Below are 25,422 nucleotides of genomic sequence, written 5' to 3'. Positions count from 1 at the left end.
TTAAAAACCTAATTTTCACGGTTATTAAATAACTGTTTATTTTTAGTCAAAGAAAAACTTGAAATAAACCATTTACGGCTATTTTATAACCGTTTACAAACCGTTATTATACAGTTTAAAAAAAACCTGTACTGAGTTGTTTGACGGTTTTTTTTATAACCGTTTTACTACGGTTATTATAAAACCTGTAATTAACGTTATTACAGGTTTTTTGAAACCTGTAATATAACAAGTTCTTTTAAAACCTGTATTAAACGTTAATTTACGGTTTTTTTTATAACCTCTTACCTATAGGTTTTTATAAAACCTCTAATAAACGTTATTTGACGGTTTTTTTATAACCGTTTTCTTCCCGTTTTTTTTAAAACCTGTAATAAACGTTGTACAGGTTTTTATAAAACCTATAACAAACGTTATTTGACGGTTTTTTTTATAACCGCTTACCTATAGGTTTCTATAAAACCTGTAATAAACGTTATTTAACGGTTTTTTTTATAACCGTTTTCTTCCAGTTTTTTTAAAACCTGTAATAAACGTTGTACAGGTTTTTATAAAACCTATAACAAACGTTATTTGACGGTTTTTTTTATAACCGCTTACCTATAGGTTTCTATAAAACCTGTAAATAACTTCGTACAGGTTCTTATAAAACCTGTAATAAACGTTACTTCACAGCTTTTTTATAACCGGTTATTTACAGATTTTAAAAAACCTATAAAATGTTTGCTTACCAACATGCTGCAAACCATAAGATTCTTCCCAGCTGAAAATTTAATATTTGAAATAAGAACGCTGAAATTTAAGTTTAGTGAAACATTATTTAATGAAGTAAAACTAAAACTAAAACTTAAAGTAAAAGTAAAACTAAAACTAAAAATAAAAAATAGCTTAACTTAATTATGTTGTGGATTGCCCGTCAGAGGCAGAGGAGCTGGTGTTGGAACTGGTATTTCTGTAATGAGAAAAATGTTAACTTAAATGTTGATTATAATTTTATTTTTTAACTTACGTGGACGGTTTTCCCATTCGAAATGGGGCTTGCTTCAAAAAGCCTTTAAAAAATGAAGCACCCTCAGCTTCACTATAAGTGGGGTACCTTGATCGGACCGCTTCCAATATAGTTTTATACAGGAATTTGTATTGGCTGAAACTTTTTTTGGCATTAGTCCCCAGCCAAGAATGTTCTGCCAGTAGTGGATCCGTAAAAATGCACTTGCAAATAGTGCGGATCGTTTTCATTCCGTTGGCCCCCCCATAGGAGCTCAACTTACGGACCTGAAAGAAAACAAAAATATGTTTTAAGATGTCGTTTTTTAAACTTTTTCGTAATATAAAATGCATTTATTTTCAAATATTTTTGGCCGCATTTATTATGATTTGAATTTATAAAAGAAAATGTCAATATGTATTACGGTTTATGAAAAAAATTAAAAAGAATTTCATTTTCGAAGAACTTTTTTTAATAAAAGTTTTGAAAAAAAATGTATCTTATTTTTTTTCAAAGTTCAACATCTAAACATAAAATTATTTTTTATTTATTTAATAACCCTTACTGTTGAAAGTTAAATAGCAAAAATTTAAAGTTCTTATTTACCAAAGTCTTTTAGAAAATTAATTATTTGGATGCAAAAATTCAGTTTTTATCAAAAAAAAAAACCAATTGAAATTGAAGTTATTTTTAATTGTTTTTTCAAAAGTGTGATATATATTACCTTTTCTGCTTCGGAATTCAACTGATAATATTTATTAGAAAAAGTTTGGAAAAAAGTCATTTTTAATTTTTTTAATAAATTTTTTTTTTAATTCTGAGTTTGAGGACCATTTTTTCAAAAACTCTTAATTAAATTTAGTGAATTTAAATTTAAGATAAGCTTCTGGCTTTGTAAAAATGTATTTTAAAATATTGTAGGTGTTGCCGTTGTTTTATAAATATTTTTTTTGTGTTTGAAGTCGGATTGTGAGAAAATTGCATATTTCGTATATTTTGGTACTTACCAATTTTTTTTTGAATGCTGCATTTTGATGGAGTTTTTCCTCGATTTCCTCAATTTGTTGGACAGAGGTAAGTGGGAAAATTTCATCCAGTTGCAGTTCCTCATCCACTTCCTCTGCATTCTCTTTTGCAATTTTGGACGCCAACAAATTGACCGAAACTTCGGACTTCGCCATGAATGCCTCCAGCATTCCTTGCATGGCCTGCACCTTCACCTCAGTGGAACGCTGTCTTTCCAAAATTTCGTCTATTTTGGACGACAGTTCCTTGAATTGGGTACTGGTGCTGGGGCCTATAAACAATTAAAAATAAGAGTTATAGTAATATACAAAAAAAAGTAATACGGTTAGTGAAAGAACTAATATGCTATCTCAGCTGTTACTAAGAGGGACTGGGGTTTATCCTATTCAAATAACATTGGATAAACCCCAGTCTAAGATAAGCTGGAGTTTAAAAACGACTTTGAAAATTGTACTAGTGCTAAAATACATTTTTTACCTTCAAACGTGTATAAGTCGGAAATGACATTAGTGATGGTAACATCTTCATTTGGGGGGGTGAACGAGGAAACGTCTTGAAAATGAGAAGTAAGTATGACAAAATTAGTAACTTTGTTCCCATGTTTATACATTTTAAACTTACCAGAATTAGGAATCAAAGTTGACATCAATTTGTTCATATCTGTCATGTATTCCGAAGAATTGGTGTCGATGGTCACTTCTTCCGTATTTTCTTCAGAAGAAGACAAATACTCGGCATCCTTTTCCTTCTGAACTGCTTCCTCCCAGGAACCTTAAAAGGAAATACATGTTTTGTCGTAAATATAAGTGGCATGAAAGGGATACAAGAAAATATTTGTTCAAAAGGTGAAGCGGCTTAAGACCGGCCGAACAGCTCAGATTTTGACGATTTTTTTTCAAACGTAGGCAATTAAAAATGCTTTAAAGTCTATAGATTAAAAATTGCCGATGTTACCGTATTGTTTTTTAAAATTACAATTAAATTTTTTTTGAACACAACCATTTTTTTTCTTAAATTTCATAAAACAAATGATAGCAAAAGATTCTCTAGGTTATTTAAGGAAAAAAAATATAAGGGAGTAAGGGACAATCTTCCATCGTTTAAGAGATAAATGCAATTTTCTCATAATCTGACTTTAAACACAAAAAAAATATTTTGAAAACAACGGCAACACCTACAATATTTTAAAATACATTTTTAAAAAGCCAGAAGCTCATTCTTATCTCCTAAATTTAAATCCACTAAATTTAATCAAGAGTTTTTGAAAAAAATTTCAATTTCAATGGGTTTTTTTTATAAAAACTGAATTTTTGCTTTGAAATAATTAATTTTCTCAAAGACTTTGGTAAATAAGAACTTTAAATTTTTGCTATTTAACTTTCAACAATAAGGGCTATTGACTGAAGAAAAAATGACTTTATATTTAGATGTTGAACTTTAAAAAACAAATAAGTAAAATTTTATTAAAAAAAGTTCTTCGAAAATGAAATACTTTTTAATTTTTTTCATAAACCGTAATACATATTGACATTTTCTTTTATAATTTCAAATCGTAATAAATGTGGTCAGAAAAATTTGAAAATAAATGCATTTTATATTACGAAAAAGTTTAAAAAACGACATCTTAAAATTTCTTCAATAATTTTTTTTTTTCAAAAATCTGAGTTCAGATACCATTCTTTCAAAAGCTCTTAATTCAATTAACTTAATTTTAATTTTACAAATATGACTAAGTTTCTAGCTTTTTAAAAATGTATATTTAAATGTTGTAGGTGGCGCCTTTTCGTTCACGCGCGCTCTCGTGAACGAAGCGAAAAAGGGTTGCTGTGAGTTTTGTTATTGCACCCGCTCGCAAAAACACCTGCTGGTCGAAAATTTTTTTTTAAGGCGCCATTGTTCTTCGCGAAAAAAAGGTCGCTGTTTTATTGTTTTATCGCTGTACACTTATTGATCTTGTATCGAACACACAAGAACAACAAGTCGACCGTCGGTCGCGGGTGGCGCTTTGTTCAAGCGCGCTGTCTTGGACGACGTAAAAAAAAGGTCGCGGTTTTATTGTTTTATTGTTGTACAGTACACTTATTGATTTTGTCAACGAAGTGAAGTGAAAAAAGGTCGATGTTTTATTGTTTTATTGCTCTTGTATCGATCACACAAGATCAACATGTCGATTGTAGTCGTGGGCGCCGCGCCGTGACGCCTTTTCGTTCACGCACGCTGTCGTGAACGAAGAGAAAAAGGGTTGCTGTGAGTTTTGCTATTGCACCCGCTCGCAAAAACACCTGCTAGTCGTGTTTTAAGGCGCCATTGTTCTTCGCGAAATTTGCGATATTGTTTTGCAAATTGGCTGATGCTGAATTGCACTCGATGACAATGTAATGTGTTTATATAAGAAAGACCGGTCTAAAAAACTTTAATTTCTGTAATAAATCTCATTGTGTAGAATATTATGAAGCGTTATTCAAATATAAAAATATTGAAAGGCCATAACCGCGATTACTTTAAGTATATGAAAGGGGACCTAAAGTGTATCAAAATTAACGTAACTAAGCTGTCAAAAATAGGCCCCCAGGATAAACTGCTTTAAGTTTAGATACGAATAAAATTTTACTTGGAGAAAAGTGGTCTAAGTGAACTTAATAAAAATAAAATAAAAAAGATGTAGTTAAACTTGTATCTTACCGATGTCATCAAATATTAATTTGCATGCTATGCTTTGCCAATCATCCGATGCTGTGATGCAATTTTTCCGACCGCAAATGGAATCTTTCTTGGACTTTGGCCATAATAGCTTCGTTCCATCGATGACCCAATTTTTGGGAACTGCCGTCACGAACTTCCCTTCATCTTCGAGCGTCTCCACAACACAATACATTTTGATTAACAATGTACTAATGGAAAAAAAACAGATTCAGTGTTTGGTAAAGTTATTTTGAAAAATTTAGAGGAAATATTTTCTATGTTATAAAAATTAGGCAAATTTTCTTCTTCATTTGATTTATAAACGCTTAAAAATTTAGAATAGAACGGTTTTTCGTAAAAATTTTGTTTTTGTTTTAAGCTTGAACCATAGATAACTGGGATGCCATGTCGATATGTTGCAAACTCCATTCTAACAATTTCTTCTGAGTTTGTTAAGAAGTAACTATCTGCAAGTGACGACTTCAAAACAAAATGTTGAAGCTGAATTGCTCTATAGATTCCAACACAGTGTTTAATTTTGCATATTTTATTCCTATCTTTCATATAAAGCATAGGAGTTTTGTTTTCATCTACATCAATTAGATCTACATTCTCAAAATCTTCGATAATCCTATTTGCAATTTGTTCCAGGGGTCTGTTTCCAGATCTTATTCGACGTTTTAAATATTGTAAACGATTTTCATATTTGAAAGCACTTATATTATCTAAAGGTCCATGGTATTTAACATCATCTACGACATGATATAAATTGTGAACGTTATAACTTATGTTTTCAGCTCCATAGATACTAGAAAAGTTATATATGAATGATTTGAACAGACTCTGTGCGACATCAACAAAAACTTGTTTATTTTTACTCAAACATATTGAAACAGCACAGTGTAGTTCCATAAAATTGGCATATACTTCTTCATGAGTTTCATTTTGCAAAACAACCGGACCTAAGTACAACAAAAACATACGAAATTCAGTGGCCTTCCAAAAGCTTATCACATCAAGTCCACGAGGTGTTCTATTGAAGTCGCATGGAACATATTTTCGTAGTGATACTAAGGTCTTAGAGATTCTCTCAATGTTTTTTGCCGAGAATTTTGTTTTAAGGGTTCTATTCTTAATCCATGTAACCAACAATTTTTTCATGACACCTAAGCACAACAAGTGCATGTAATCTAGAGGAAAATTCATAATAATATCTATTGGAAGTTTTTCTAATGGAGATGGTTGCGTATGATGATCTTCGTGTATCCCAGCCCGGAAAGAATCATTCGTGCGAAGTGATTTTGATAGGTTTGGAAAACACATTTGGTGAGATTTGTAATTATAATCCCCTTCTACATTACATCTTTCACAAGCAAAATAACCATTATGCCCTTTGATTCCTTTTAAATAAGAACGAGCGGGGGCGTCACAGATGAAATTCCTGATTTTAAAACTTATTTTTTTGGAACCAATGTTCAAATCATCAATGTTAACAGCCTCCTCAAGAAATAATCGCAGAAATTCATTAACACTTGAAGGTTTTGCCATTCCGTAGTAAACACCTATTACTAGCGGCGGCACACGAAAACCATCTGGTGAACACAAAATAGGCCAAAATTGGCCCTTTGAACTTTTGCTAACAGGAATCCCATCAATATTAAAGTCCAAGAATATTACTGTTTGACATGTCTGAACACTTTCAAAAACCTTAGTAAGAGCGCGAACCAAACCGAAATGCCAGTATCTACCAGGTGGAACTTCGATAAAAATTTTCTCAAGGGAAACGCGAGTTTGTAATAATGTTCGAGGGTCTAATGGCAAATAAGGATGAGAATTATGCAAAATGTTAAGCAAATCACGCAAGCAAATATTCGATATGTTATGCTGAATAGCCCATAATACTAAGTTTTTTTTTAAATTTTCTGGAATAGCTTCAAAATTAGTTGAGACAGCGACACAATTGTTTCCAGAATTTTCACTGTCACTTTCATGTTCAGAAATAATATTCGATAGGTGTTGCAACTCTTCAAATTTCGTGTTAGAAAAACCTTGTTCACAATTAGCACTTATTTCATTTTCCGAAAGGTGTTGCTGCACTTCAAATAACCTCTTGCTAAGAAAAACTTGTTCAAGATTTTTAATTCTTTCTTTTTCACGCATTTCTAATATTATTTTTTTAACTTTTCTTTTAAAAGTAGTTCTACTACAAATTTTATTTTTAATGATAGAATACATTTTTATTATAGTGATTTTATCAACAGTCAAGCTTGGAATAATAACGCGGAATGAGAAAGACAAATGAAAAGACGCGCTAAGTTATCTGTATGCCTACTCTCAAGTTATTTTTCAAACTCAGAAGTTATTTTCCAAACTCAGAAGATATTTTTCAAACTCAGAAGTTATTTTCTAAACTCAGAAGATATTTTTCAAACTCAGAAGTTATTTTCTAAACTCAGAAGATATTTTTCAAACTCAGAAGTTATTTTCTAAACTCAGAAGATATTTTTCAAACTCAGAAGTTATTTTCCAAACTCAAAAGATATTTTTCAAACTCAGAAGTTATTTTCCAAACTCAGAAGATATTTTTCAAACTCAGAAGTTATTTTTTATACTCTGAAGTTATTTATTAAACAATATTTAATATTTAACCCTTCGCTCCCGGAAAAAAATACAAATATCTTGAAAAAAAGTTTTGATATTTTCTAACAACACACTAAAATGAAAAAAATAATGATTGTACTAGTAATAACATTGTATAAGGAATGTTTTGAGCTGAGAGTACAAAAGGAAAAGTCCATTTTGTAGTAAAAAAAACTAACAAAGTAATTAATAGGTGGTATCATGCTGAAACCACTAGGAAGCAAAGGGTTAAAATAAATTATAAACAAATAACAATATTTAAAATAAATTATAAACAAATAACTTACCTCTTAATAATTTTTCACAGACAGATATTTTTTTTTATTTAATTTATATTTTTTCACAAAAACTTTCTCGCACAATAACTTGCTACCACCAGCCACAAAAGAATACTGAGAGATCTGAGAAAAATGAGAGACAAAAATATGATGGGCGACGCGCGACGCTCGAGTATGGTGAATGTGTATGTGTGGAGAGTTGTTGGTTAGTTGAAATTGGGTTGGAACTTAGTTGAAAAATTGCCAGGGTTGTTAAAAGGTAAATAACGAGTTGATTAAAAACTTATACGTACTTATAGTAGTTATTTAAAATCTTACTTTAAGCTTAGGATTTATAATGGATTAATTTTAAACCAATAAACAACTTTCATTGTAAAAAGTCAGTAATTTAAAATCTCGTTTCAAACTTAAGGTCAAATTTGGTTAATTTCTAGTCTATAAATAGCTTTTTGCGTAAAAAAGGAGTTATTTAAATACTTACTTGAAACTTGTAATGAAAATTTGGTTATTTTTTAGCCCATAAAAGACAAAAATAAAGAAGTTAATTAGAAACTCACCTTGAACTTAAGATTTATAATGGGTTAATTTTAAACCAATAAACAACTTTAATGGTAAAAAGTCAGTAATTTAAAATCTCGTTTCAAACTTAAGGTCAAATTTGGTTAATTTCTAGTCTATAAATAGCTTTTTGTGTAAAAAAGGAGTTATTTAAATACTTACTTGAAACTTGTAATGAAAATTTGGTTATTTTTTAGCCCATAAAAGACAAAAATAAAGAAGTTAATTAGAAACTCACCTTAAACTTAGGTTCTATAATGGGTTAATTTTAAACCAATAAACAACTTCCATCTTAAAGTGAGTAATTTAAAAACTCGTTTCAAACTATAGATAAAATTTGGTTAATTTATAACCTATAAATAACTTTTTGGGTAAAAAAAGAGTTATTAAAATACTTACTTAAAACTTTGGGATCAGATTTGGTTAAATTCTAACTTAAAAAAAAACTTTTTGTGCGAAAAAAAAAGTTATTAAAATACTTACTTCAAACTTGGAGCCAAAATTTGGTTATTTTTTAACCCTTAAAACACAAAACTAGAAGTTATTTAAAAACTTATTTATGACTTTGTGTCAAAAACGAGTTATTTAAATACTTTTCCGAAACTTTTGAAGAAATTTGGTTATTTTAAAACCAACTTCAAACTGAGGTTATAATTTAACCAAAAAAATTGGGTTGAAAAAATAACAAGAATGTAACCTGGGTTTAATAAAAGTAAATAAATAGCCAAAATATTTCCTTAGTTTAAAAATGGAATTTTTTAAACTAATTTATGACTAAAAAGTTTATTTTACGTATAATTTTAACCCAAAACAAACCTTCGAAAATACTGGGTTTTTTTTCTAACCTAAAATTAACCACAGACTTTTAACAACCCGTTTATAGCCGCTTTTTGACCGCGGTTATTTGCAGTTATTTTATAACTTTGGTTATTTTGTAACCGAGGTTTGAAATTGTTACTTGGGGGTCTCTTAATCGAAAAGCGTAACCCCTTGTAACCATGTGACTTAATCTGTTACAAACCAACAAAGATCCCATAATAGTTAAAAACTATATTTATCTTCTTTTGAAGCCTTTAACACTATAGCGCTAAATTTTAAACTGTTAAGTTTGTTATAGCCATTAACTTTGTAACTTACTTTAGTAATTTACTCAATAGGCTATTATTTTTAAAATATTGCTTTTATAGACATAGTACACCATATTTCTAATAAATGGCACCAATAGTTTTTAATCAGCAGTTAATGTTGAAAGTTCCGCTTTTTTTTTTTGAAAATAAGCGTTAAAACTACGAAATTCAGAAAAAATAGTTTTCCTGCATAAACTAACAAGGTTTTATTTTTGGATTTAAGGAAAGTGAATTAAAATAAATATTAGATAGTTTTTTGTTTGAATTTTTGCATTTAAATAGAAAAATTTTTTATAACTCAGTAAATAATGCAGATATTGAATTAAAAAAAAAAATACGCGTTTTATTCTAGCTAAAATCAAGTCCTTTGACATTTTTATTAATTTTAAAATTTACGATCTTGGGTTACAAGGGGTTAAAATGTATAAAGAGCCAGCTCTTAAGCCTTTAGTACGCAGCTGAAGCGAAACGAAAAATTTTGAAGTCTCCAAAGTCAGCGAACATATTAACGAAAAAATACCATCGGATATTATAGCAAAGTTTAAATAATAAAAATGCAAATCAAGAAATTCAAAAAAAAAAATCAGAAAATAAGTTTTAAAGCAAAAACAAAACAAATTTAATTACGTTCAAGATTTGGCTACCTATCGAATTTTTGTATGGAAAATTTCGTTTCGCTTCAGCTGCGTACTAGGCTTAACGCAAGAATCAATGTTGGCGTCGAAAATGAGTCGTTTTTGTAGTTTTAGTACAAAAGACTTACGTAATGGGGGCGGTTATATGTTTCTTCAAAACTATCTCAACTCGAAAAACGAAAGAGGACACTCATGTTGTAAGACTCCAGTAAATATCCTCATCAAGAATCGAATGGGGTTTTTGTTCCTATAAGAGTACCACAGAATATTTATAGGGCTATTCTATAAAACACTCGAATTTATAGGGCTAGGAGAAAAATAAAAACAAAACCAAACCGTTTTGCTATTATGGTCAACATAATACTTTTGTTTGTTGATAGGGAAAAAAATTAAGATATAAAACATGATTTGGAAAATAAACAAATGAGCCTTATACGCTGATCGAGATAAATTTTAGCTTTCATACAAATTATCGAAAATTTTTAGCTAAAATGGATCCCATACAAATTATCGATAACTTGTATCTGAATTTTATATCGGCTAAATTTTAACGCGAACTGCTTACCAAGCTATATGAACGAAAAAAGGTATGAATGTTGAAATCTATTTCTGTTTTAATCCAGATTGTTTTATTTTATAGTCACTATTAGTATGGATCATGGTCATAACATAAGCTGCGTTCCTTTGGAAATATTTATCTACTGCTTAGTACTTAAAACTACTTTGATCTACTTTTGCTATACTGAAAAAGTAGTTCAAAGCAGCTTTAAGTACTAAGCAGTAGATAATATATTTCCAAAGGAACGCAGCTATAACACTGGTTTACAAGGGTTTTGTTGCCGAAACAAAAATATACTGTTCTGAAGGTTTTTGGTGTGCTGAACTCGAATCCGAAGTCAGAAACAACTAATCAGCTCCCGTGTTTGAGATATTACCGTTAGAAAATGCAAAAATACGTTTTTTTGAATTCTTCGGACCTTATTCTTTTGTATAAAAAAATTGTTTGAGCATATTTAGCAACGGTTTCTATAAGAACTGTTTTCCATCTTTCGACACCTGCTTAAATCTTTTCAATATCTTTTATATTGCCTGAGATATCTCAAACTGAAGTAAGTGGGTGGCTTCATATATCATAAAGAAGATAATGACGTTATAAAATTTATAAAAATACAAAACAACTTAGGATATCTCGGGCAGTAAAAAAGGTATCGGAAAGATTTAAACAGATTTAAAAAGGTGGTAAATAGTACTTATGAAAACCGTTACTAAATATGCTCAAAAAATTTTCCTTATATAAAAGAATAAGGTCCGAAGTACTGCATTTTCTAACGGTAATATTTCAAAAACGGGAGCTGATTAATTTTTTTTGACTTCAGATTCGAGTTCAGCACACCGAAAACCTTCAGAAAAGTATATTTTTGTTTCGGCAACAAAAAAAAAGTTTAATTTTGTTAACCAGTGTAATAAAACGTAGCTTTTAAAAATAGCAAATAATTTTATCAGAGTCGTGTAACGTCTCCATAACTTCGTTCAATAAATACTCATTCTCACCGTCAAGCTGCGCTACAATCACTTACAATTTTTTTTTTCGTTAAACACCTGTCCGCCGAACTAAAAAAAAAATTTTGACAACTCAAACGTCAGTTAAAAAACAAAAACAACAAGAAAAAAATTTGACATAAGCTGTAAAAAATTTCTATGCAAAAATCAATTTTACAATTTTTATTTTTAAAATTCTAATAAGGTATTTTTTTTTTCCAATAAATAAAAATCTTATTTATTCAATTGTCTTACGATATTACTAGCTTCCAATATTGTGACTTTGTTTGTAAACTAAAAAAAACTACATATATTTTCAATGCGTGTCCTCGATTTGGCCCCAGTTTTTTCTGTGTGTGTCTCAAGAGTCTCCCCAAATGATCTATTTCCGATGAATGAACAAAAAAAAAAAAAAATGCATTTTCTGTGCCCCACTAAAGTTCAATCAAACTTTTCCATTCTTTTAAACAAAGCAAATTTATCAATGTCAATTAAAAAAATAATTTAATCTTTTGTATAAATATGCGTGAGATGAAAAAAGAAACACAAATAAAAGCCATTCACAGTCAAATGCAGTTTTTTTTTCCTTATTTGTTGAGAAATAAAATAAAAAAACGAAGAAGAAAAAAATTAAAAATAGAAACACAAAGTCATAACACCTTGCGCCGTATATTTAATTTATTTATCATTTATTGTTTGAAAACCTCTTTTCTTTTAAATCAATTTCTTCGATGTAGCTAAAAAGATGTCTTTGAAGCCGAAAGTTGTTAATTTCAATACAGTTTGGCACGATTTGAGAGAAACTGTCGAAGCAGTAATAACACTTGGCAATGTTAAACGTGATGTCTGGAATAATAGATTTAGGTGAGTTTTTTTAAGTCCAAAAAACTCCAATCGAATTATCATTTTTTTTTTCTTTTAAAAGCGATGTTTATTCATTGTGTGTTGCACATCCAGAACCATTAGCTGAAAAGCTGTATTTCGAGACGAAACAATTTTTAGAGAATCATGTTCAAAATATGCTTGTTACAAAAGTTGCTCCACAAAAATCAACTTCGACGCAAGTTGATAAAAATCTTCCAGATTTATTACAACGTTATTATGATGCTTGGTCGCAATATAGTAGAGGGATATACTATTTGGATTGTTTATATTTGTAAGTATATATATCTTTTGAATTGGTTTTTAATTTTAATTATTTTAAGATAGCAACAAACAATTTTGATAACAATTTGATCAAGGGGCCAAGTTCTCTAGCAACTTTGGCACTACACCCTTATTTACAGGAAACAACTCAGGCCGTTTTCGACTCCCCTCTAACTTCCACACCAAAGATGCTAGAAATTTCAAACTCGCTACATTTATTGAGCTTGTCAAAACCAAAGTCCTCACAAAATTTCAGCCTTTTACGATGAGTAGTTTCTGAGATATAAAGCTTAAAAAATCGCAAAAACCGTAACTGACTGACTGACTCACTCACTCACTCACTGACAGATCATCAAAATTATGGAGAACTTCCCGTTAACGTAGAAACTTGAAATTTTACACGGTGATAGGACTTGTGGTGTGGGAAAAATCGAAAATTTGAGATTTTCAATTCAGGGGGCGTGGCATCCGCCCATTTCCGCTGAATTTTCATCAAATATTATAGAGCACTTCTGATTATCGTAGAATCTTGAAATTTGATAGAATGGTAGAGCTGTGGTGCGTTCTTTTATTCGACGATGTTAACTATTGTTAACAATAGTTAACTTTCATCGTTCCTAAATGAGAAAAAAGTTACAAAGTGTAACATCGTGACGTCACAACATCGTTCCTAAATCCAATGTTGAAGTGTCAAATAGTTACATTTTGTTACTTTTTCCAACTCAGCTCCTGGACTTGAGTTTCAATGTTAATCTGTCAAACACAACTAAATGAGGAAGAGAGGGGATGTTGTGAGAAGAGAATTTCTTGTTTGTTTCCATATTTGAAATTATTGAATGCATATTTTTGTTTCAATTTGCTTAGAATTCAATTAAAAAGAATTATTTCAGTACCAAATTAATTCTTTCTTGTTTATTCATTCATAAAATTACTCTCAAAAAATTTTCTTTTGACAGATCAACACAATGTAACATTAGTCGTTCCTAAATCAAAGTTGAAATTTTCTAACAAAATCTAACAAAAACAAATACAACGATTTTTTTGACATAACAACAATAGTTAACTATATTCAATAAAAGAACGGACCACTGATAGTTTATACAAAGGAAAAAATTTTAAATTTGGGAATTTCAGCCAGGGGGCGTGGCAACCGCCCATTTTCACTGAATTTTCATCAAATATAGAGATTTTCAATTCTACAGCCATACCTTGCAAAAAGTAGTGAAATCACAACAAAAACATTACTGTTAAAAAAGGAGCCAAGTTTTCCTGTGTTGAAAATATGCTGGCACAAAAAGTACTGAGATGTAAAAGTTTACCAAGTTCTAAAGTTTGGGCTCAAATTCGTATCAATAAAATTTTGATTTTTGAAATAACTTTAAAAATCGGTAATTAAAAGAAAAATTGTCAAGAGAACAATCAAAATTTTATTGATACGAATTTGAACCCAAACTTTAGAACTTGGTAAACTTTTACATCTCAGTACTTTTTGTGCCAGCATAATTTCAACACAGAAGAACTTGGCTCCTTTTTTAACAGTAATGTCTTTGTTCTGATTTCATTTAAATGATCCTCCTTCGAAGGTAATTGAACTTTTAACGCTGACTTAAGTAGTTTATTTTGTTCAGAAAGATACCAATACTCTAGTCAAAACGTTATTTTACCTTGCAAACACGTTAAGGAATAAATATTTGGGTAAAAGTCGTGTCTTTGATTGGTTAACTGTAAAAAATCTTCCAATTTGGGCAATTTTATTGGAAAGTTGACTAAAAGTTAGGAAAAAAAAATCTATCTAACTCGATTTACTCGTCTATCCAACTTTCCGTTTAGATAATGACGTTGGCTAGACATTTAAGCCAGAACCATAATTGGCGGATGAAGTCGGAAGCTACTGTAAATTGTTGTTGTTTTCTTTGTATTTTCGATAAGTTTTCATGAGTCGAGTGAGGTTGCGAGCGCTGGCTGTTCCCCTCCGTTTCATCCGACGCTTCAGTCAATTATAGTTCTGGCTTTAGTCCCTACCGTTTCTTGAACTGTCCATGCATCGATAGGCATGCACAAAACTGAATTTTGGTTTAAATCGAATATCTTGACTCCAGTATGTAGTAGAGCAAAAAGTAAAAATGCAATGGTTCCTTATATTATTTTCTATCGTTTAGGTGTAATTTCATTAGTCCAAATTTTAAACGACTTAGTAAAATGTTAAAGCCATTTACTAAATTACTAAGTTAAAAATCAGTCCGATTTTTGGCTTAGTAACTTACTAAAATGGCTTAAGCAATTTACTTCATCGTTTAAAATTTTTCACTTTTATATTTAGATAAGTAAATACAAAGTAGCAGTCAGATAAAGTCAAATTCAAGTTCTTAAAAAACAATTTCTCGCTATTATTTCGAAAAAAAGCTTATAATTATAAGTATTAATTGATTTTATAGCCATTTATATTTATTCCGTATGCCTATAAAAAATTAACCACCAATGATCAAAAGATGGCCAAGCAATAGATAAATATAGTAAAATCGGTGCGATGACACCCACAAAAATGGTTTTTTATTGAAAATATCTTGGCTTCATGATAAAAATTTTAAAAAATTATTTACATATTTGTTATAAAATTTCCTATCGATTTGATACAAATTCTATAAAAATAGTACTACCCCAAGTTACTTTTTTGTTTAGCCTCATAGTGGAAACTGTGCAATTAATGTACATATAACTTAATTTATGTAATTCATATGCATTGAAAAGTATGGAATCACCCATGTAATTCTTTTTATTTGTTCATATTTATTTTATAGGGTAATTCCAAGGAGGGGTTTTGGCATGTTTCGCTCTTATTTATTTAACTATTCACCAGGTTAAACCAGGTTGTTATCAATGGCGATAAACATTTATATAAAATCCATTTCCTTGCGTTATTAAAGCAAAAATTTCTTTCAAAGTCTATGTACATATATGTAATAATGAATTAAAAAAATACGACTTTGAACGAAATTTCTTTTTGATGAGATGAAATAAAAATCAAAAATTTGATTGCCAGTGATAAAATTACAGAATAGGGGTACTGCGCTTCTTAAGACAGTTCTGAAAAAGGTAGTAATTGCGTTCACGTATGTACGTATAGGATAGGCTATCCAAAATGCTTAAGTCAGCAATTTAAAACGTTTAGCGATTGCTTCTGATTATTCAAAAAATCTCCTTGAAGTGTTTCCATAATTAGTATTTCTAAACCCAAGTATTTCCAATATTAACCAAGGCTCATCGCGAAAACGCCTTTGGATCTCTTGTTTCCTTTTTATTCCCGCCTTATTGGTCCCAATTGATTCATCAGTATCAAAATATACTCCATGCATTTGATTCTAGCATGCAGTGGGGAGATTCCGTATTCGTAATTATGTTCGTCCTCATTTGATTCATCTTGTTTGCATAAAATATGTTTTTCCTTTTGAATAAAAAATTATGTTATTTAAATCTACCACACACAAAACAAAGAACTCATATTTTTGGTCTATAAGGCACAAATAACCCAAATTGAATATTATTTTCTATTACTCGATCTCCAAACCTTTGTGAATCCAGTAAACTAAAAAGTTTTGCATTATAGACCCACCCGAAAAATTAATGTTGCAATACATTTGCATATACGAACCACATTGCGGTGTACTTTATGCAATTGTATTTCAGACACGCCCAAGTAGAGGGATTCTTTCTTGACTGTCACTTTTCAAGAAATTGAACAAAAATAGAACAAATTCTCGGTCAACAAATACCCATTCTTACCACAGACCATTTTCAAATTCTGATTTTAGTACATTTTCTGAACTATATAAAAAAAAATCGTATAATAAACGTTAACATTTGAAAATTGATTTTGTCACGTAAAGAAAAAAACTGACACGTGATTCAGCTGTAGTGTTTTTTTTTTTCTCTTAAAAACCTTAAACCCAAAAAATATACGAATATGACATTTCATATAGAAGTAAAAGGATTATAGTGGTACAGAAATATGAAATAAAAACCTGTTACATATTTGCACTTTATAAAAAATTACGCATATGAAAGTATTTAAATGGTAACATGATTTTTTTTTAGATACCTCAATCAGCAGCACATAAAGAAACAAAAACTCTCGGATGCAGATATAACATATTGTAAGATCTGCCCTGAAACACATGATCTCAAGGAAATCGGTGAATTAGGTAAGAAAAAAAAAAAAAAAACTATCAATCGACAACATTTCTAAATAAATAAAATTAATTCCCTATCCAGGTCTCGATATTTGGCGGATCTATATGGTCGAAACTCTAGGTAAAGAACTCGTTGAACACATTTTGGAAGGCATAAAGTCCGATCGCTGCGGGAGTCCAGAAATTAATTCACAGCGTGTACAAATCATAAATGGAGTTATTCTGAGTTTTGTTCAAGTACAAGACTACAAAAAGACAGGATCTCTAAAGCTATACCAGGATTTGTTCGAAACACCAATGTTAGCAGCTAGCGCACAATATTACAGCAGTGAGGCATCTAAATTATTGCAAAGATGTTCGGTTAGTGAATACATGGAAGAAGTTATTAAAATACTCGACGATGAAAATAAACGAGCACAGAAATTCTTGCACTTTAGGTAAACAAATCAATTATTTTATTTTTATTGTGGGTGTTTTTAATCTTGATTTGCTTTCAGTTCTTTATCAAAACTACGCAAACAATGCGAAGAGGGCTTCATCAATGATCGTTTAGATTTTCTCTATTCCGAATGCAAGGAAATGGTTTCGCAAGAGAAACGCAAAGACTTACGCAACATGTACATTGTGCTCAAACCAATTCCCGATCGTTTGAAGGGTCTTTTGATACAAACATTTTTGGATCACATCAAAAACGAAGGAATCGAAACAATTTCCACCCTCAAGGGTGAAAATATGCATATTCAATTTGTCGAGAATATGTTGAAAGTCCATCAGAAATATCAAGAACTGATTGCTGATGTCTTTGAGAATGACTCATTGTTTCTGAGTGCATTGGATAAGGCTTGTGCTAGTGTAATCAATCGACGTCCCAATGATCGGCAGCAATGTCGAAGTGCTGAACTTGTTGCGAAATATTGCGACACTTTGCTGAAGAAATCTAAAACATCTGAAACAGAAGTTGATGCAAAGCTAACTAATAACATTACAATATTTAAATATATTGAAGATAAGGATGTCTATCAGAAGTTTTATAGTCGAATGTTGGCCAAGAGGTTGTCTAATCGTAAGGTTTAAAAAAAAAATGTTTTACTAATTTTTTTTTATTGTTGTTGAAGGTTAATCCATGAGCAGTCACAAAGCATGGATGCTGAAGAAGCAATGATAAACCGGCTCAAGGTGATTTATTTTTTTCTTAATAATTTCAAACATATCGAATGTAACTTGATTATATTATTTTTTTTTTTTCTTTCAACAGCAAGCATGTGGTTATGAATTTACTAATAAACTACACCGAATGTTCACTGATATCTCGTTATCTGCTGACTTAAACAACAAGTTCAATAGTCACTTGAAGAAGGAAAACACGGATTTAGGTGATTATAAATTTATTTATGTATAAATTTTAAAACTTTATTGAATTGTCGAGTAGAAAAATTAGTTCAAGCGATATGAGACTTCAAATTAAATTTCTTTTTTGGAGTTTCAAATAGACATGCTAAAAAACATGTTAATAACTTTTGAAGTAACCCACCAAAGGTTTTTGGTATGAATGAGTACATCATATTATGGCTTTTGACATTTTTCATAGACCCTCAAAATTTCAAGTTATCTTCCACAAACCGTTTTTTCAATGTTTTCAGGCTTCAAAAAATTTTTACTAAGTCATTCTTCGGTCAATTTGAGATGTTTTAACAGTTTTAAACAGAAGAGTATTTTTGTTCTTTCTTAAAATGTTCTTATTTTTGTTTCCAAACACTAAATTGGGTGTTTGATTGAATCTTAAACTTGAGCATTTCTTCTACGTTTTTTTTATTAATTCAGAGACAGTTTTAAGATACATCTTTAGTTTTGAATTTTTTTTTTTTATAAACAGTTTTTGTGTTCTATTTATGCTGAATCAAATTAGCTTTATTTATTTAAATCATTTAGAAATTATGGAAGCTATGAATTTTTTATTCGAGAAAGAAATTTCATATATTTGAAGTCAGTTAGCATAAAAATTACATTCATTTATTTCTGGGAGCTCTATTTTTTAGTTATTTTGGGTTCACTAAGCCTTAAAATCACAATGGTTCCTTTCTAGGATACACTCCGCTTCAACTGAATAAGCACACAAATTTTCAAAGGTATTTTTCCATTTTTTCCTAAGATTGAGCTTTCATGTATTATTTGATGATGTTTACAGTTAGTCTGCGATGTTGAGAAACCAAATCAGAAAGAATAATTCTCAAAGTACCGCTATTTTTTTTCGTGTTCTCTTACAAAGCGTCCCATATGGAAAAATGCAGTTTTTTTTTGCGTCAACTGAATAGACACACGGTCTTTCAAGGTCAATATCTTCGTTGTTTATGAGAGTTTTGAGGTGTTTGGCATACCAAATCAAAGGTTGAAATGTTCTCAGTGAGATTTTGTCATTTAATTAAAATTAAAAAAAAAGTAGTAGATTAAAAGCTTTGAATACTGTCGACAGAGCTAAAATTAATTTGTTAACGGAACAAGTACTGACCGGGTCTGCTATAGCTACCAAAATTGATCGGAGTTTTAGTGTGTTGCCTATTCGTACCTCAAAAATAAAAGTTCGTACAGGAAAAATATGAATTGAGGTAAAAAACGGCAAAAATAGCAGTTAATCGACGAGAAATTTTGAGATCTGCCTCCAATTCATTTGACTCTGGGGCAAAAATCAAACAAAAAGCTGGTGTTTCTGCAAGTGTTTCAACACTCCGCAGAGTAATTAACAGCACAGATCATTTTAACCCATTAAAAGTCCAAAAGAAACCACCTTTAAACAAGCAACAAAAAGGTATTCGTTTAGAATTTTCTAGACTCCATATGAGCTGGAAAAATGAGTGACTCAAAGTGGTTTTTTTCGTTTGAAAAAGGTCAATTTTGATAGCCCCGATGACTTCAATTATGAATCCATCAAAATTGACCTTTTTCAAACGAAAAAAAACAACTTTGCGTCACTCATTTTTCCAGATCATATGGAGTCTAGAAAATTCTAAGCGAATACCTTTTTTTTTTCTTGTTTAAAGGTGGTTTCTTTTGGACTTTTAATGGGTTAAAATGATCTGTGCTGTTAATTACTCTGCGGAGTGTTGAAACACTTGCAGAAACACCAGCTTTTTGTTTGATTTTTGCCCCAGAGTCAAATGAATTGGAGGCAGATCTCAAAATTTCTCGTCGATTAACTGCTATTTTTGCCGTTTTTTACCTCAATTCATATTTTTCCTGTACGAACTTTTATTTTTGAGGTACGAATAGGCAACACACTAAAACTCCGATCAATTTTGGTAGCTATAGCAGACCCGGTCAGTACTTGTTCCGTTAACAAATTAATTTTAGCTCTGTCGACAGTATTCAAAGCTTTTAATCTACTACTTTTTTTTTAATTTTAATTAAATGACAAAATCTCACTGAGAACATTTCAACCTTTGATTTGGTATGCCAAACACCTCAAAACTCTCATAAACAACGAAGATATTGACCTTGAAAGACCGTGTGTCTATTCAGTTGACGCAAAAAAAAACTGCATTTTTCCATATGGGACGCTTTGTAAGAGAACAAGAAAAAAAATAGCGGTACTTTGAGAATTATTCTTTCTGATTTGGTTTCTCAACATCGCAGACTAACTGTAAACATCATCAAATAATACATGAAAGCTCAATCTTAGGAAAAAATGGAAAAAATACCTTTGAAAATTTGTGTGCTTATTCAGTTGAAGCGGAGTGTATTTTCATTGTTCACATTTTGGTTTTAATTTGATACTATTTTTTTTAGTATTCCTTATGACATGCGTTTTTAAAGTTTTGCTGGAAAAATTTAATTCGAATGTAATGTATTTCGGTTCAGTAGGTAAAATAAAAATACAATACAATTTTTTTTATAAAACACAAATTTACAAAAAAAAAAATAATGCTGTTTTGGAAATCAGCACCCTCCATTTAGTAAGAAATGATAAAGAACGGTGTGGAAAATTTTTGTGTGTTGGGCAGTAATATTGATGAAGAAATAGAATATTAGCAATCAGACTCTGAAATTGTACTTTTATGGGGAAGGTAGATTTTAAGGATAATGCTGGCCAAATTCCGCAAAGCGATACGTTAAAATCTATGCTGACAACCCAGAAGAAGATCCGAAAGATGGTTTAACAGATTTTAATTAAACTAAACTTTTAGTCAGAGTAGCCCATATTTTGCAGGTTAGGTAATGAAGTAAAACAGAGGTCAAAAACGAAACGTCTTTGAAAAAAATAAAAAAATAAATTCGTCAACTTATTTTGTATTTTTTGCTTTCTCATCAACATAGGAATAAATTTGTCAATAAAAGTTCTACAAGCTGGTGCATGGCCTCTAGGACCAACTCAAGTTGTAATACCATTTGCTGTACCGCAAGAGTTTGAAAAATCAATAAGAATGGTAAATGCACAAAATATTTAATATAAAAAAAAAAAAAAAAAAATAAAACCTTTTCTTTCTTCTTTTAGTTTGAAAATTTCTACCATACATCGTTTAGTGGTCGTAAATTAACTTGGCTACATCATCTTTGTCATGGCGAGCTCAAAATTGGTTTCTTAAAAAAAACCTACATAGTTACAATGCAAACTTATCAAATGGCAATGCTATTGCTCTTCGAAACATGTGATTCGTTGACATGCAAAGAAATCCAAACCACATTACAATTAAATAATGAAACTTTCCAAAAACACATGCAATCATTAATTGAGTCGAAATTATTATTAGCAAGTTCGGAAAGCTTAGAAGGTGAAACCAAAATTGAATTGAACTTTGAATATACAAATAAAAGAACAAAGTTTAAGATAACTGCTGCTATGCAACGTGAAACTCCGCAAGAGGTAAGTAGTTATTTTTGTATTTAAAATCTTTAAGTTAATTAAAATATGTAATTTATTATCAGGTTGAGCATACATTGAGTGCGGTGGATGAAGATCGAAAACTCTATCTGCAAGCAGCTATTGTGAGAATTATGAAATCAAGAAAGGTTTTGAGGCACAATGCGTTGATTCAAGAGGTAGAAACAGATCTTTATTTGTAAATTAGATACTTAAAAACTAAACATTTTTTCTTTTTGTTTCTAGATTCTATCACAATCAAAAGTTAGTTTCACGCCCAGTATTTCAATGATTAAAAAATGCATCGAATCTCTTATTGATAAGCAGTACATTGAGAGAACTCCGAATTCGGGTGATGAATATAGTTATGTTGCATAAGACGAATTAAATAGATAAATTGCACCTTGGAGTCGTCGAAGATTTTCAATAAAATAAAAGTGGATGAAGTGGACCTTTCGATCGCGATCTGATAATTTTGTTCTTTAATTTTGTGTTCAAAATATGCATGAGTTAGTAGGCAGCACGAATTGACGTCACAACATTCATCGCTCCTTATATATATTTATATACCTACTCTCTTGGCCGAAATTTTTTTTTTCATTTTTTTTTCTTTTTTTTTTTTAATTAATTGGTAACTAAGTAACTTATAAGTTGTATGGCCATGAGCAGTAATATTGGAATAAAAATTCTTTTTTTAAGCAGAAGACAAGTTTTTATATGTGTTCTTATTTCTTAATTAATTATACTTCGTATATTCGAAAGCAGGTATTTTCGGATAAAAGTCTCGAAAGCAGTTGAATGAAATTACAAATTTATCTTTTTCGGGTTTTCGAGAAAAAATCATGCATAAAAAAATACATTTTCAAAAATTTTCTCCAAATCCATCGAGTGATACATCAAAAGAAGGGTCTCTTTGAGCTCTGTTCTTAGCTGAAAACCAAAAGTTTCTTCGAATTATTTGCAATTGAAATATTTTATTTTCGGATCAAAATCTCGAAACAAGCTTTGGTTTACATTTACGAAGTCACAATGAATAGGCCTTTCTGATTATGTATAAAAATTACAAATAAATTTTTTTTTCGGATTTTCGAGAAGAAATCAAGGTTATGTAAAATAATAGATTTTCAAAATCCACGAAAACCATCGAGTGATACATCAAAAGAAAGGCCTCTGTAAGCTATATTTATAACTGAAAACGAAAAGTTTCTTGCAGGTCTGGTTGCTGAATTATTTGCATTCGAAATATTTTTTTTGTTTTTAATTCGGAAGCGATATTTTCGGACCAAGGTCTCGAAACAAGTTTTGGTTTACAGATATGAGTTCAAAATGAATAGGTTAACCATTTATGTAAAAAAATTACAAATCTATTTTTTTAAGATTTTCGACAAAAAATCAAGGTTAACCCCTTGCCTAAAAATAATGGATTTTCAAAAAAGTTCTCGAAATTTATCGAGTGATACATCAAAAGAAAGGCCTCCGTAAGCTCTATTTATAACTGAAAACCAAAAGTTTCTTGCAGGCCTGGTTGCTGAATTATTTGCAATCGAAATATTTTATTTGTTTTTAATTCGGAAGCGATATTTTCGGACCAAAGTCTCAAAACAAGTTTTGGCTTACAGATATAAGTTCACAATGAATAAGTCTTTCCATGTATGTAAAAAATTGCAAATCTATTTTTTTAAGATTTTCGACAAAAAATCAAGGTTAACCGATATTACCTCAAGACCTCTTTAAGGATTCGAATTTATAAAATGACCTTAAGACCACATTTAAAATGCTATTTGATGAAAGAAAAAAGTCTTCATGACGTTTTAGGACTTCACAAAAAAGTCTTCATAACGTATTAGGACTTCACGAAGCAAAAAGTATGACCTTAAGACCACTTTTAAGATGCTAATTTATAAAAGAAAAATGTCTTCATAACGTATAAGGACTTTACGAAGCAAAAAGTATGACCTTAAGACCACTTTAAAGATGCTATTTTATGAAAGAAAAATGTCTTCATAACGTATTAGGACTTCACGAAGCAAAAAGTATGAACTCAAGACCACTTTTAAGATGCTAATTTATGACAGAAAAATGTCTTCATAACGTATTAGACTTAACGAAGCAAAAAGTATGACCTTAAGACCACTTTTAAGATGCAAAATTATGAAAGAAAAATGTCTTCATAACGTATAAGGACTTTACGAAGCAAAAAGTATGACCTTAAGACCACTTTTAAGATGCTAATTTATGAAAGAAAAATGTCTTCATAACGTATTAGAACTTCACGAAGCTAAAAGTATGACCTTAAGACCTCTTTAAGATGGTTATTTATGAAAGAAAAATGTCTTCATAACGTATAAGGACTTTACGAAGCAAAAAGTATGACAAAAGTCGTCGACAAAAGTCGTCGACAAAAGTCGTCGACAAAAGTCGTCGACAAAAGTCGTCGACAAAAGTCTTCGACAAAAGTCGTCGACAAAAGTCTTCGTTTAAAGTCTTCGACAAAAGTCGTCGCCAAAAGTCGTCGACTAAAGTCTTCGACTAAAGTCGTCGACAAAAGTCGTTGACTAAAGTCGTCGACAAAAGTCTTCGTTTAAAGTCTTCGACTAAAGTCGTCGACAAAAGTCGTCGACAAAAGTCGTCGACAAAAGTCGTCGACAAAAGTTGTCGACTAAAGTCGTCGACTAAAGTCTTCGACAAAAGTCTTCGACAAAAGTCGTCGACAAAAGTAGTCGACAAAAGTCGTCGACAAAAGTCGTCGACAAAAGTCGTTGACTAAAGTCGTCGACTAAAGTCTTCGACAAAAGTCGTCGACAAAAGTCGTCGACAAAAGTCGTCGACAAAAGTCGTCGACAAAAGTCGTTGACTAAAGTCGTCGACAAAAGTCGTCGACAAAAGTCGTCGACAAAAAACGTCGACAAAACGTCGACAAAAGTCGTCGACAAAAGTTGTCGACTAAAGTCGGCGACTAAAGTCGGCGGCTAAAGTCGTCGACTAAAGTCGTCGACTAAAGTCTTCGACAAAAGTCGTCGACAAAAGTCGTCGACAAAAGTCGTCGACAAAAGTTTTCGACAAAAGTCTTCGACAAAAGTCGTCGACAAAAGTCTTCGTTTAAAGTCTTCGACAAAAGTCGTTGACAAAAGTCGTCGACAAAAGTCGTCGACAAAAGTCTTCGTTTAAAGTCTTCGACTAAAGTCGTCGGCAAAAGTCGTCGACAAAAGTCGTCGACAAAAGTCGTCGACAAAAGTCGTCGACAAAAGTCGGCGACTAAAGTCATCGACTAAAGTCTTCGACAAAAGTCGTCGACAAAAGTCGTCAACAAAAGCCGACTAAAGTCGTCGACAAAAGTCGTCGAAAAAAGTCGTCAACAAAAGTCGTCGACAAAAGTCGTCGACAACAGTCGTCGACAAAAATCGTCGACTAAAGTCGTCGACAAAAGTCGTCGGCAAAAGTCGTCGACAAAAGTCGTCGACAAAAGTCGTCGACAAAAGTCGTCGACAAAAGTCGTCGACAAACATCTTCGTTTAAAGTCTTCGACTAAAGTCGTCGACAAATGTCGTCGACAAAAGTCGGCGACTAAAGTCGTCGACTATAGTCTTCGACAAAAGTCGTCGACAAAAGTCGTCGACAAAAGTCGTCGACAAAAGTCGTCGACAAAAGTCGTCGACAAAAGTCGTCGACAAACATCTTCGTTTAAAGTCTTCGACTAAAGTCGTCGACAAATGTCGTCGACAAAAGTCGGCGACTAAAGTCGTCGACTATAGTCTTCGACAAAA

General features: G+C 31.1%; 2 protein-coding genes across 3 annotated transcripts; one reads left to right on the top strand and one right to left on the bottom strand.

Moving 5' to 3' along the window:
• Positions 1-242: 242 nt before the first annotated feature.
• LOC129914602 (uncharacterized) lies at positions 243-4,889 on the bottom strand. 2 transcript variants are annotated; one of them, XM_055993932.1, is made up of 6 exons: positions 4,697-4,889; positions 2,636-2,785; positions 2,492-2,566; positions 1,996-2,285; positions 1,010-1,275; positions 243-952 (listed from the first exon to the last, which is right to left on the bottom strand). In XM_055993932.1, the coding sequence occupies exons 1-6, from the start codon at positions 4,887-4,889 to the stop codon at positions 898-900; spliced, it is 1,029 nt and encodes a 342-aa protein (XP_055849907.1). In that variant the 3' UTR covers positions 243-897. The 2 variants fall into 2 exon arrangements, with proteins under 2 accessions (XP_055849907.1, XP_055849905.1); XM_055993930.1 differs by having other exon boundaries at positions 2,492-2,785.
• A 6,656-nt stretch (positions 4,890-11,545) lies between these two features.
• Positions 11,546-22,367, top strand: LOC129914423 (cullin-2). Its single transcript, XM_055993678.1, has 12 exons — positions 11,546-11,678; positions 12,211-12,337; positions 12,399-12,629; positions 16,712-16,818; positions 16,889-17,243; positions 17,304-17,858; positions 17,922-17,982; positions 18,062-18,179; positions 21,115-21,224; positions 21,293-21,661; positions 21,724-21,837; positions 21,905-22,367. Exons 2-12 carry the CDS (start codon positions 12,219-12,221, stop codon positions 22,034-22,036), a joined length of 2,271 nt encoding a protein of 756 aa, XP_055849653.1. The 5' UTR covers positions 11,546-11,678; positions 12,211-12,218; the 3' UTR covers positions 22,037-22,367.
• Positions 22,368-25,422: the final 3,055 nt, after the last annotated feature.

The sequence above is a fragment of the Episyrphus balteatus genome, chromosome 3, assembly GCF_945859705.1.
Source record: "Episyrphus balteatus chromosome 3, idEpiBalt1.1, whole genome shotgun sequence".
Lineage (NCBI taxonomy): Eukaryota > Metazoa > Arthropoda > Insecta > Diptera > Syrphidae > Episyrphus > Episyrphus balteatus.
The sequence above is the reverse complement of the archived record's forward strand: the minus strand, read 5'-3'. Positions and strand labels throughout refer to the sequence as shown.

Bases quoted from the DNA above. Each gene is read 5' to 3' on its own strand.
- LOC129914423 (XM_055993678.1), top strand. From the start codon at position 12,219: ATGTCTTTGAAGCCGAAAGTTGTTAATTTCAATACAGTTTGGCACGAT. The intron at 21,225-21,292 runs GTAAATGCACAA...TTCTTCTTTTAG, and splicing joins TTGAAAAATCAATAAGAATG to TTTGAAAATTTCTACCATAC. The intron at 21,662-21,723 runs GTAAGTAGTTAT...ATTTATTATCAG, and splicing joins AACGTGAAACTCCGCAAGAG to GTTGAGCATACATTGAGTGC.
- LOC129914602 (XM_055993930.1), bottom strand. From the start codon at position 4,889: ATGTATTGTGTTGTGGAGACGCTCGAAGATGAAGGGAAGTTCGTGACG. The intron at 2,286-2,491 runs GTAAAAAATGTA...AATTGTTTATAG, and splicing joins CGACTTATACACGTTTGAAG to GCCCCAGCACCAGTACCCAA. The intron at 953-1,009 runs GTAAGTTAAAAA...TTCTCATTACAG, and splicing joins CGAATGGGAAAACCGTCCAC to AAATACCAGTTCCAACACCA.